Consider the following 12,991-nt stretch of genomic DNA (forward strand, 5'->3'; position numbering starts at 1 on the left):
TCATTATCCTCAGTCCTGCTTTTATTTTGTGTTTTGCAGCTTTACTGTTGCATCAAATAAAAGACTAAAGTTCCAATCCTTACCAAGCTAAACCCCACATAACCAAAGTAAACATAAAGGGTTGATTATATCATTTTATTCAGTTTAAACTTGGGAGAGAAAGATTTACAGCGATGAGTTAAATTCAGCGAGCAGAGTCTGACATGTCGGTCACAGAATCCTTTTGTTTGGCCCGAAAACTTGAAGCTTCTAGTTTCGGACATTTCCGACAGGTCATTTGCGTTTCTGTGGCTTCCTCCACAGCCACAAACCATCATACAGTTCTCACAGGCTGAGTTTAACTCCCCATCAAAAGTAAACTGACCTTGATGTATGAAACATAAGTTTCCAGAGAAGAGGAAAATGAAAACCCCTGTGGAACCAATCAAAATGTGCCCGCTGCCCTACAGAGCTGCTGATATGATGCTGTAGTCTCATTCTTTGATGAGAAGTTCTACTCCAGCCTGAACTACTTTACTTTACTTTACTCTTCAGTGTGGACGTGCAACTTTGAGGAAACTCATTTACATTATTTAAAGTTATAAATGATTGATGAGGGACGTCAGAGAAATCATATATTAGAAGGAATTTAGTGCCACACTGACGAGTGCAGACAGTGTAGATGCTGAGACGCTGACTTGTAATAAAATCAATGCTGGATTTATACTTGTTGTTTATTTGGATCCACAATCAAAGCAAACAAGTGGTGACAAACAAATGTGTGATGGGTTCTGTTTCCCTCTGTTTATTATAGAACAAAAACAATATGAAGCACAGCATGTGGAGAACATGTGAACTCCAGTAGTCCATCGTTACTTGCAGCCTCATGCGAGATTTAAAATGAGCTGCACTTCAACCAACTATACAGCAGTAAAATGCTTCAGAAGTGTTAATGCAAGTGATTTATAATCTTATTATATAAAATATGATAATGCAACAGTCACAGGGAGCATTTTTCTACATTGATTATTTTTACTTTACTGTATATTTTCCTCATTGTACTTGTAATTTTACTTTACTTACTACTGGTTTGCAGGCAGTCCTGTGTCAATCTCTGAGATTTCTGTATCCACCAAACACAATGGAGGCGACTAAGATCAAAGCCCGGAAACAAAAAATACATTATAATATAAACCTCTTTTTCCGATTAATAATATCTCTGTTTTATTTACCTGTTAGATATACTGTAACTCCAGATTTCTATTATTGTTGTTATTATTATTATTATCTTTATTATTGTTGTTGTTAATATCATTGTTACTTGTTTGGTTTCTATAATCTATTTGGAAAAGCAAATTGTAGAATTGTAGAATGTAGAAAATTATTTCTACAGTTGATTCTGTTTTTTCCTCTCCTCTCGCGTGTTCTTGAACGCACCCTGGCCGCTCTGTGCGCGTTCACGCGGCACTCTGCGCGTCCCAGTCATGTGACAGCAGCTCACCGCGCCTGCGCAGAGAAATACAAGATGGCGGAGAGTGCGGAACTGAAGGTAAGGCGCAGCCCGAAATCATCTTAAATTTCCTGGCTCTGCGGGCGGCGGACGCTCCGGTGTCACTCCGCTGCGGCGGTTTCACGCTCCGGCCGCTCAGCCGGGCTCCGTCCCGGGGTTCACCCTTCAAAACGCGGCAGAAACTTTGTTGAATCCGCCTCCGGAGCGTGTTTGTGTTGATGCTGGTCCGGGCGAACGGAGCGTTTTCTCCTGCACACCCGCTGCTGGCGGCGGGAGTCACTTCAAAAAATCTCCCTCTGCTGGCGCCTCGTCCCCGGAGGAGACAGCGGGCTGCTGCTCAGCGAGCGGCCGCCTCTGGTCGCTCTGCTGGCGGGTGCTTTCAGGAGGGATCACCGCTGAGTTTCTCGGGGGCTGGGGCTCCAGCCTGTCAGTGGGTTTGGATGTGACAGCAGCGCCATGTGTGCGGGTTCATGTCAGATAAACGCGCCTCCCGAGCGGAGCCACGTTGTTGTTCATGTTGTCAATCATCTGTTTTTACTGTTGCTCATTAATTCATATAAAGTTGGAGTCGGTGCTTCACGTCGGGTCCGAGCTGAGGCTCAGTCCGGCTGCAGCTGGAGGGACGTTACCTGTTGATACCTCCATGGAGCCCGCAGCTTCATGCGGAGGTTCGATCAGACGCATGTGAATGAAAATGTTCTAATAAATAATCAATGCTTTTGCACATTGAGCAGAAATGTGCTTCTCTTAAAGTCAAAGCTCCATTAGTCCCAGATTAGTGAAGTTAATTAAGAGACTTTGAAGAAGAAGAAGAAGAAGAAGAGATGAAGACTGAGCAGCTCTGCTTCTTTTAATATTTAACAGTTATGTTTGTTAAGTTCTGCAATAAATGGAATCAACGTTTTGCTTTTGAATCTTGAATCCGACATACTCAGAGTCCTGGTGTTTTGCATCTGATCACTGGCTGTTCAACAACATTAACGAGTCAGTAAAGTGTCAGAACATGTTGAAGTTCTCGACCTTCCTCTGTAAAGTGAGTTGAGATCATGTATATTATGATTTGGTGCTATACAAATATAATAGAATTGAATTGAAAGAGCAAAGCCCAAACTTTCTGGAGCTCTTGATCACATTATAAACTCATTTTGACCAAGTTTAAAACTTCTTCCCCCACATTTCACCTGTGATAATACTAACTCATAAAGCTGTTATTCATTCATACTGCGCATGACATGATGTTTAATGTTTACATTCTTCTTCTCTGTGAACTATATGAAACTAGATATGACCGGTCAAAGTCCACTGAAAGTTCAAACCTGTACTTACGGTCTGAGACGTGAAATCTCAGAGCTGTGGTTTTCACATGTGACCAAATCAGCTGGACAAATTTCATTGAGCTCTGTGACAGTTTGATCTTTTCACACGGAATGACCACTGCATGTTAACACCAGTCTCTGAGATGGATCACAGGGAGAAGGTTCTCGGTTCGGATCCCCACGTCGGCCGGGGTCTCTCTCTGTGTGGAGTTTGCATGTTCTCCCCGTGTTTGCGTGGGTTTGCTCCAGGTGCTTCCTGCTGCCTCCCACAGTCCAAAGACCTGCAGATTGGTTGGTCAGTTTAATTGGAGATTGTAGATTGATGTTGTGAACGTGAGTGTGATTGGTTGTTTGTCCCGTGCACAGTGTCCCCGGCCTCTCGCCCAATGTCCACTGGGATTGGCTCCAGCTCCCCATTACAGCCCTCAGAGGATGAGTGGTGGAGTGAATGGATGGATATCATTGTGCAGCACATTCCCCTCAAAACACCAAATACACGCAGGTCTGGTTGCACAGGACAGGGTTTTTAACCAGAGGCTGTTGGTCGTGGGTCAACGACCACACGTGCACCTTGCTGCCCTCGACCTTTACCTCACCAGTGTCGGCATGGAGGCGACACTGAAACCACGTTGTTATTTAACTTAGTAAAGCAGAGTTGGAACCGATCTAGCTCATATCGATCCCAGTCCTGGGCTATTTTTAGACTTTCCCCCCAGTGTGTTGCTGTGGATCCATACGTGCTCCTTTGTGCCAGCTGCTGTTCGGCTCCACACCGTAATGAACAGACCTGCTGCCTCCCTCGGAAAAAAAGCCAGATGTGCTCTATAATCTACCAGCGCCTGTATATGATAGTGTTTCTCTGATTAATCATGGTTCATTCAAAGGCAGCTCTTAATGGAGAGAGACTTCCGCTTGCTTCTATTGCTTTTGCTCTTTCTCTTCATAATATATATTCAGTGTGCGGCTGCAACTGATGTTTATCATCCCTGTAAATAAACCTGCAAATAATTAGCTCCATCTACACAATGTCAAAGGCATCGTGAGAAATGCTGATTATAATCAAATGGATAAAACCCAAGTTGACATCTACAGATTCCCTGTTAAGTCTTGTTTAGACCAGGATTCAGAAATTAAAGCTGTTTGGCGCCTGGGAAATGTCCATAGTTTGTCTTAAACATGGGAAAAAACTCAGCAGGAGATTCTCCGGGTCAGACACGTTCACAACAACAGGAAAATGTCCAGAACACAAATGGGGAAATACGGCTAAATGTGCCCCAATGGTTAAGATGTTGAGTTTAATAATCACAGAGTTGCTCAGGATGCAGGAAAGCGATTGAAATGGTGAAGTAAGGATCCATTGCGTGTTAGAAATGTGCCAACACGCCCACTTGGTCGCTGTGGATTTTCTGGACATTTTGCTGCTTTATTCTCACTTGGACATTTTCCTGGAGGCTGGCAGGTACAGTTGTCACATTCAGCCCTTCCAGAACATTTCAGGAAAATCTCCAGACCTCAGTTATTGTCTGAAAGCAGCTTTAAAGAAATAGAATAAGAAGCAGCAATTCCTCGTGGTTGAGGCGGGAACATTTGGTATATTATCAGTTGTCCAAAATAATCGTGTTCATTCATCAATCAGGTGATCTGGATGCATCATGTTGAGCTCTGGTAATTCATAGCAAGCGCCTTTCACTTTTTTTTATGAACCTCTGTAGACAAACTCATGAATCAGGAAGATTAGATCAATCAATGATGAAAAATAATCATTAATCTCAGCCCTATAATTCGCACTACGTGACTTTTTCGACTGTCCATCAAACCCCCAATCGCCTGTCCTCCACTGATTTAAAAAAAAAAAAAAAATAGTTTTCTAGATTAATTGAATAATAAAGCCCTGATGATCTATGAGGACTTAGGATCGTTGAGGATGGACGTGATTTATGTGAGATGCTGAATGAAAAATGATGGAGAAGCGTTAACCTCTCACTCTGCTGTGGACATTTTATAGAAGCATAAATATTATCTTGGTTTAAAACATCAGCACATCGTTCACTCGGTGTAAAAAGATCTGACAAACAGGCCTCAGGGTTTTGTTTCCAATCCAAACAGGTGAGGTTTGGTTTAGCAGAGATTTACTGAGTTTGTCTTGGTGATATTTTATATTGTTAAGTTACAGTAACCCCACGGACTATCCCCCTCCGTCCTCCTGCATTATGAGAATAAACCCATTGGGACATTAAAGTATTAGATAATTAAACAAGAACCTTTAACTGTGGCCCTGTGTGAACTTCTTTTTCACACCTCAAATCATTTTGTTTTTGTTTTAAAGAATGAATTTGTTCATATGCGTCACATGAATCTTTTGTCAGCCACCATCGGGCTGCAGAGCCCGGAGCTGACTGTGATACTGAGCACTGGGCTGCAGACAAACATTCAACAGTGTCAGTGTGTGGCAGGAGTCATCAGTCCATCACAAACAGAGAGAGAGAGCAGGAGCTGTGGATGGAGAGAATATCAATGAAAGGATAAAAAAAACAAAACATGCCAGGGCTGCTGTTTGTATAAAAAAATTTTTGTTCTGTAACCTTTGAAACTTCCCAAAATAATTATGTATTTTTATTACATTTTCTGGAGTAGTGAAACATGCCTTCAGACAAGGTTTAGAATTGCGTGTTTTTGTCAAACCCACTACTAATTGTCAGTCAACCAATCCATTATTTGATTTATTCCAGCTCCGACATGCTGTATACTACATGTTGTGTTCACGGTGGCCTCAGGCTGTATATTATTACATCTGAACTGCTGCATAAATCCGTAATGCAGCTGCCCCAGACAAAAAACCAGAGCCTGTGAAATCCTCTGATGTTGCCAGGCCCCCGAATGCGTCCTGCTGCCTCGCATTTTGTTTCACAGGAGTCCCGATCTGCCTCAGCTTCTTTGAACCGTCTTCTCTCTTCTCTGGAGCTGCTGCAGCAGCAACCTGGCAATACAAATGACTGTCTGTGCGCTGGCGGCTCATAGGTGGAGACAGTCTATTTGTAGAGCCTGTGGCTAGGTTAATCCCTAATGATACAGGCTCTCATCTCCGCTCCCCTACATCCTTTCAGCACCTGCCTATTTCTCTTTCTGTCATCGTCATTATCGCCAAAGTTAATATTTGGTTTCAAAGAGAATTAGATGTTTTTTTGCATGGAAATTACCGATGTGGCTGATACCTGCTCGCACCTGCTGCTCTATTTAAAGCGTACGTGCACGTGCAGATGTTTGTGCACGTTTTAAAGCTCGTACTACACGAGCGAGAGAGGCTTCTCCTTGCACCAGCTCACAGAGAAAAGTACGGAGAATGTAGAATCTGGTCGGGGAGAGGCACATTAAAGATGTATGGCAGTGCACAGCGTAATGTATAAAGCTTTGCAGTGTGAGAAATGATCTCGTCGGGCACAGAGAAAATCAGAGGTGTTTAGCATCAAAGCAGCAGGAAACAAACTGTCAAGAGGGTTTATTTTCCCGTTCGCTGCATTTAGTGAAGTTTATCGTTTGTGCCGCCGTCAGATAAAGATAAGAAATATGTCATTGCAGGCTGCGTGAAGCCCTGAATGTTCTGTACAGTCGGGGCCAATCCAACCGGCGTAAGAGCTCTGCTATTGTCTGATATTTTGTCCTCTGAGAGCTCACGCTGGCTGCAGCCATTGACTTTCAAGCTAAAGCTTTTCTCGGCTCCTGTGGTGATTTTGTTACGCGCGGTCCTGTTGCCGTGGAAACGTGTCACATCTGAGATGGACACGGGCAGGTCGCGGTTTCAAACTCAACAGTTTGTCGCCAACTGCCCCCCCCCCCCCTCCTGGCAGATTTGGAAGTTGCCCTTTTTTAAATTTTTGGAATATTAAGGGATAATTTCTGTGTGAATTAAAGCTGGATGGATAAAAATGTCTGGTGAAAAGGAGGCTGCCGTCATAAAATATTTCTTTATCCTCCTGCAGGATTTAGGAGTCTGCTGTGTTTTATCAGAGCCTCCCCTTGAAGCTCATAAATCTCTCCACCCGAGGCATGTGCTACTTCCGTGCAGAGTTTAGATAAACTTTCACTTTTTGTACTTTGCGACTCATAATTCTTTCTCCAGCTGCGGCTGTTTGGTTTGAGGTTTTGTGTATGACGTGCTTCCATATCGCTGTTTTTCACTAAATTCTGAGATTTACGTCCCACTGTCTTCGGTGCAGTGTGTTGGACGTCACACTGCCAGTAACACCTGATGGCACCGACAGGTTACACAAAACACAGGGGAGGCAATCATTTGAGAAGAAATTTATGGCGTCTTGCTGCACGAATTTACAACCTAGTGAGATAATAAAATGTTCATGTTTGCCGATCACGATAATCATCATAATAATGTCACATTATTTATTTTAAGATTAAAGACTGATTTTTGCTCCTGAGTAAAGGTTGTGGAGACAAACGCTCGATAAACAGAAAATCATTTTATGAAATCTGAGGTAGATCCGTTCTGTTTTCCTCCTCCTCACCACCTACACAATGCAAAAGTGATATATCAATATTTGTTGAACTTTTGTCTGTCTCCTTTCAGATTCTGTGTGTAAAGTGTATGGGGTGTAAGTCAAGCTGCAACCTAAGGAACAGGGATTAAAAATCAAAGCTGTTCTATGTTTGGAAACATACACAAAACACATGAATGAATCCCCTTTATGTGCCCCTGGCAAATTACCTTTAATATCAGGCTATACCATCAAATGAAGGAGACGTCTGTACGCCCAGGTGTTTGTTTTTCTTGGCAGACAGTCTCCTCTATTGTGTCGCTTCAAAGTCATATCATGACACCTGCAGCCTTTCGTCCCAGGTGAGGGGATTTGTGGGTCTGCGGGGAGAAGAAGCCAGCAGGTTAAGATGTATCTCCTCAGCCCCTGAGCTGTGAGCTTGAAGGGTTAATGGCTAATGATAGAAGCGTGCGCTTGGTGACGTAGCGTCTCCGGTGACCTGTGACCTGAGGGACGCAGCTTAAGACACTGATCACCAAACACTCTTCATTCTTTTAGGAAGCGTCCTGCGACGAGCAGAAAATCCCTGCGGCAGGATTAAGAAAACAGCCGTGTCTGTGTGTGCTTTGCCTAAAGGACGAGATTAAACAACCCTGTGGGAGAATTGGCAGAGAGGAAAGATATGGATATTGTACTTTATTAATTTTGAATAAAATCAATGCATCTATTTTATTCAGAGACGGTACAAACGAATGCAAATCAAACAACTGAAGTAATAACTAGAACGCAAACCTCCGGAAAGTCCAAACAATCCAACATGACTTCAAAGTAAGAGTCTGATCTGCAACATGTTACAAACATATAGATCTCAACACTGTCTTAAAGTCTGTGATGTCTGAAATTTACAAAATGAAATATATGTTTGTTATACAGGTCATAGTTTAAGGTGGTATAACACTGGATTGTGTTATATCATGAGTTATGAGCAGAATATTTGGAGCACCTCTGAACATAATGCAGTCCAGTTCAGCGCCATCTCTAACTGTCACCTCAGTGCTAAAACATATGATTTAATTAACACCTCTCTGCCGGGGGCCAACAAAAATGGAACCTTACAGACGTCATAAGAATATAATTTGTGGTGAAACTGTTCTATGGGATTGTACACCTGTATTATTTGTTCCTGTATACAATGTAAACTGATTGCAGTTAATAATATACAATAACAATGTGCACGTATAAGAAGCAGATGAGACGTGAAAATGAAAAAGGGAACGACTTAAATGGGAACTGTACATGAATGTGCAAAGGTCACATACAAGTGGGCGAAGCTTTATGCTTCCTCATGTCAGATGTGCTTTTCTTTGCAGTTAGTTAATGCAGATTTCTTTTCAATCAACCATACCCAAGATCCAAATATCTATGAAAATGTAAAGAAACCCTATATCACAATATCTTTCTGTGATTTGCAGCCTAATCTGGATCCGCCTGAAAAGGTCATAGTGGAAAAGTGTGTATATTATGCTCCTCAAGGGATGAAGAGGATTTAAATCGGTAAAATAGTTTTTGCGCATTCTTGCTGACAGACACCTATTAAAACATAAAATCCTCGCCGGTGCCAATAAATGAAAATGTTTTTTTGATGATTTAGTTTTTTCTAGTTTGAAATAAACCATGAAGCCGTCAATTTGGTCTAGAACCAGAACTGACCAAGGATTAGTGGTGATGTGTTTGAGCTTCTTCATTAAAGTGACAATAGACCTCATTAGAAAACATGACAGGGTCTTTGCCAAAGGCTTTAATTTAATCTTTAACTCCAAACAAAGTTTTGAAGTGTGATGTATCATTAGCATCTTCTGAACTTTGTTTTTAGTTCAACTTTTTAAATGAATAATTTACACTGAAAGCTCTTTCTCTTCACTGTATGTCTTGGTATCAGCTGGAAAAAAACAACAAATTGCACTACGTCCCCCCCCCCCATCATTCAGCTGTAGTGAGATATGGAGCGAAAGTCCAAATTGATTTGGGAGACTTCATTCAGCACAGACCGGCCTGGTGTGCTTATCTATGAAGCTCAGGAGGAAAGCGCAGTAATGCAACTGCAGTTCCCCGATGGTCCTGAGCCCAACATCAGAGAGGTCAGTCAAATGCTCAAAACTCATCTGGGCCTTCTACCCAACCAGCAACGTGCTTGCTGCACAGTCTGAGGTCACTGACTTCTGTCTCTGTTATTCCACTTCATCTCAGCGTCTGCCGACCTCAACCAAGTCCTCAGGAAGTGAAGGTTGCAGAGTGCGAGTGCAGCTCACTGGTGTCTTCCTACTTTTCATTTCCTCAAACCAGTGCACTGGGATTTTGTTTGTCTCGTGTCTTCTTTTCTCAGCCTTTCAGCCTCTGTTGCTTCCTTTCTTCAACACATGGGTGAGGTTAGGGATGAAATACCGCTCCATTGTTTGAACCATTTTGCCATCGTTCATTGAGATTTTCTTGCTTTTGATTGTCCTCAAAAACAGCAGCAAAACCCCCAGCAGTGTGTTCCTGCACTGTTTTGACACCCGATTACAAACCTCCATGTCATCACAACTTTTTGCCGTTCAGTCTTGAAAGAGATGGGTTTTAGATACGCTGTCTGCCTGTCGCGAGCTGGGACTGGAGCTCTGTATCCCCATGTGTGGCGGCACAGCATTTAACATACTAATGATTAAAAGAGAAATCCTTCTGAGCTCATTCCAGCTTGGGGGAGGGACAGCCTCATCCATATTTTGTCCCAAACTCAGTTTTTCGACTTGATCCACAATGGGCACTGGTTCTGATCCCACAGAAGCAGGAGGGAGTGAAAACAACAGAGATATTTCAGAGTTAAGCCTGAGTCAGAAAAGCTGGAAGCCTAAAACGAGGGGGGATGGGAGGACAGAGAGGGTGGAGGATGGGGAGGGAGCTGGCACTCAGTACAGAGCCCTCTAGCTGAGAGTGGGAGCTTTATATAATGGCCAGGTAGTGTGCCTGCTCCCCCCCCCCCCCCTCATCCGCCTACACAACCCCTGCACACCCACACACACAAATGCACACATCCTGCAGAACCTTTAGAGAAACTGCTTGGCACAACATTATTAGCCTCACCATCTCCCGGACTCCTGGGACTCCAAAGAACTGCATTACTGTTCACCTCAAAACAAAGTAAAATGAAATGGATTTTTTTTTTTAGCTCTTCTAGCAAACGTGTGGAGCTCAAAGGGAAAAGATGTCGGTGGCTTTAAGCCACGACTTTGTTCTTGCTATAGGTGTAATGGACGGTATAGGCGCTAGATAACCTTAACTTCTGTATGACACTGTCACATAGGTAGGACATTAGTGGTTTCTGTTGGGGATGGAAATTCTATTTAATCCTATTGATGTTTTTAAATATAAGTTTATTGAGGGGAAAGCCAGAGAGAGCCTGAGTAAGCACACTCGATCGCTTCAGTGATTTCCCAATAGGTGTTAATGGCCAAGTTACTTGTTTCTAACTCATGAAACAGAGGCCTGATGAAAACCTTTTATTCTGACCCAACTGCAGAACATTTAAAATTGTTATATATCAGCTGGCATTAAATCAGATGATTCTTATTAGGGCTACGTGGGCAATAAAGCAATATCAATAGTTATTGCGATATAATTTTCAACAATAGAAAAATAACAAAAATCCACTGCATATAATAGCGATATCATGCTTTTTATTAACAGTGAGGAGGTATAACACAATTGATCTTAAATGTTTAGCTTTTTATTAAGTGTTTGTCATTTCCCATAAAGAAGAATTTAAAACCACAAACTTCACTCAAACAGGACAATAATTTGGTATTATTTATTTTAATAAACATTTGTTTCTTGATATTAATATTGTCAACATTGCGGCGCCTCAAGTCTTATTTAAAATGATTAATTGTAAATGAAATGATTATACATTTTGTGTGATTTAAGTATTTTCTCTCTCTCTTGTGCAGTTGAAGTTACTTGTAGTCTGACATACATATGAGCTGCTGGCTCTAAATCCCCAGAGACTGTCTCGTGAAGTTTGAGTGTTTGCTACAGATGATAAATTTGCAGTTTGAGCCCTAAAAACCGCTGGCATCCTCTGTCAATAAATACAGGCAACTTTTCAAAAATTTCAATGCATCTTCACCTAAATGCCTGCCAACAATTTCTGACTAATCTGTAAAGTTTTAAAGTAGAAAGACTATGATATTGCCAAAGGCTGCAATTGAAAGTCAGAATCAAGGTGTTTTTTTTAGAGACTCCGTTTTCACCACTTTACCTTTTAGTGTTTATCTAAGAAAATATTGATGGTGCACGGTGTCACCTCAGGCAATGTGGGAAGAAAGTCAAGCCTAAATTTGTCTTCCTATGCAAGCTAAAATTGTACTCGGCCAGTTATAGTTGCCATTTTGCAAACTGGGGATTTTTAAGCTCTAGAAGAGTTCATCATCATTACCTCACAATCTATTCCTCGACTTCTCTCAGCCCTGTGAAAAAGGAAGCTGGCTGTGGGTGGTTCTAATGCACAGGCAGCGAGTGTCATAGTGTGCCTGTCATTTGATGGTCATGGGACTGAATGGTACATTTGAGGTTTTGCACACATACCAGCCATTTGGCCAGCATATGCAATCTCTGTGAGCATAATTATCTTTCGTGTTGTTCATGGGTCCTGATGGGCTGATCGTGTGTGTGTGTGTGTGAGTGAGTTCTCCCCCTTGCATGCTAACTCTTTGTGTATCAGATCTGTGGCATGCATGCACTTAGCCTTTGTGACTGCCCTTCGCATGTGTGCTCAATTGAAGTGAAGCACCTCACATGACAACCACAGTGGACTTGTGTGTGTGTGTGTGTGTGTGTGTGTGTGTGTGTGTGTGTGTGTGTGTGTGTGTGTGTGTGTGTGTGTGTGTGTGTGTGTGTGTGTGTGTGTGTGTGTGTGTGTGTGTGTGTGTGTGTGTGTGTGTGAACATTATACTCATGTGAATTTCCTGTTTGCACTTGTCAGTGGTCATTTCCCCTTTTACAATTTTAAAGCAGAATGTGTTTGGTATTATATTCTAGATTTATAAAGAGCAAAGATTAAAAAGACATTGTACTGCTCTAGTTCTGACAGCCTGCCATGGATGATAAAAACTTTATGGATATTTTGAAAGTCCATTGAAGTGATGGGTTTGTTCCCACTGCTGCCGATGGCCGATCTGTCTCTTTGCCATGTTCTCAACTGCATGTATGTGTGTGTGTGGTGCTGATGAGCAGTCAAGGAGGAAAGAAGATCCTCCACGATGTTGATTTGTGCTTTGGGAAATTGTGAAGATCATTTGCTGACACGATTACGTCACATTATTTCTGCAGTTTTTTCAGCTGCACATTCCCGCTGCCAATTCAGGCTGCCAAAGGTTGTACTTGATCCATATCTGGTGACTGTGGAGGCCTCTAAGTTCACTGAACTCATTGTTATGATCATGAATCCAGTTTGAGATGTCTGTGACATGGAGCAGTATCAAGCTGGAAGTAGCTGCTTGAAGATCTTCACAGCTCTGATTCTCCTTGCTTGTGAGAAGCTTCTTGTATTTGTACTAATGTCCAGCAATATTTTTGTATTATTTACATGTTGTTAGATACTTTGATACGCACAGATCAGGTTAAATTTGCATGTGTTTGAGTTTTGAGACTTCTCAGTATCCAGC

At 42.2% G+C, this 12,991-nt stretch overlaps 1 protein-coding gene across 1 annotated transcript in view; it reads left to right on the forward strand.

The window, feature by feature from the left end:
- The first annotated feature begins 1,476 nt into the window (after positions 1 to 1,476).
- LOC128436496 (E3 SUMO-protein ligase PIAS1) overlaps positions 1,477 to 12,991 on the forward strand; it is a 47,536-nt gene continuing 36,021 nt past the window's right edge. The window contains exon 1 of the mRNA XM_053418230.1: positions 1,477 to 1,528. Coding sequence (XP_053274205.1) covers positions 1,505 to 1,528 — 24 coding nt within the window. The 5' untranslated portion in view covers positions 1,477 to 1,504. The remainder of the gene's footprint in view (positions 1,529 to 12,991) is intronic.

The sequence above is a fragment of the Pleuronectes platessa genome, chromosome 1, assembly GCF_947347685.1.
Source record: "Pleuronectes platessa chromosome 1, fPlePla1.1, whole genome shotgun sequence".
NCBI lineage: Eukaryota > Metazoa > Chordata > Actinopteri > Pleuronectiformes > Pleuronectidae > Pleuronectes > Pleuronectes platessa.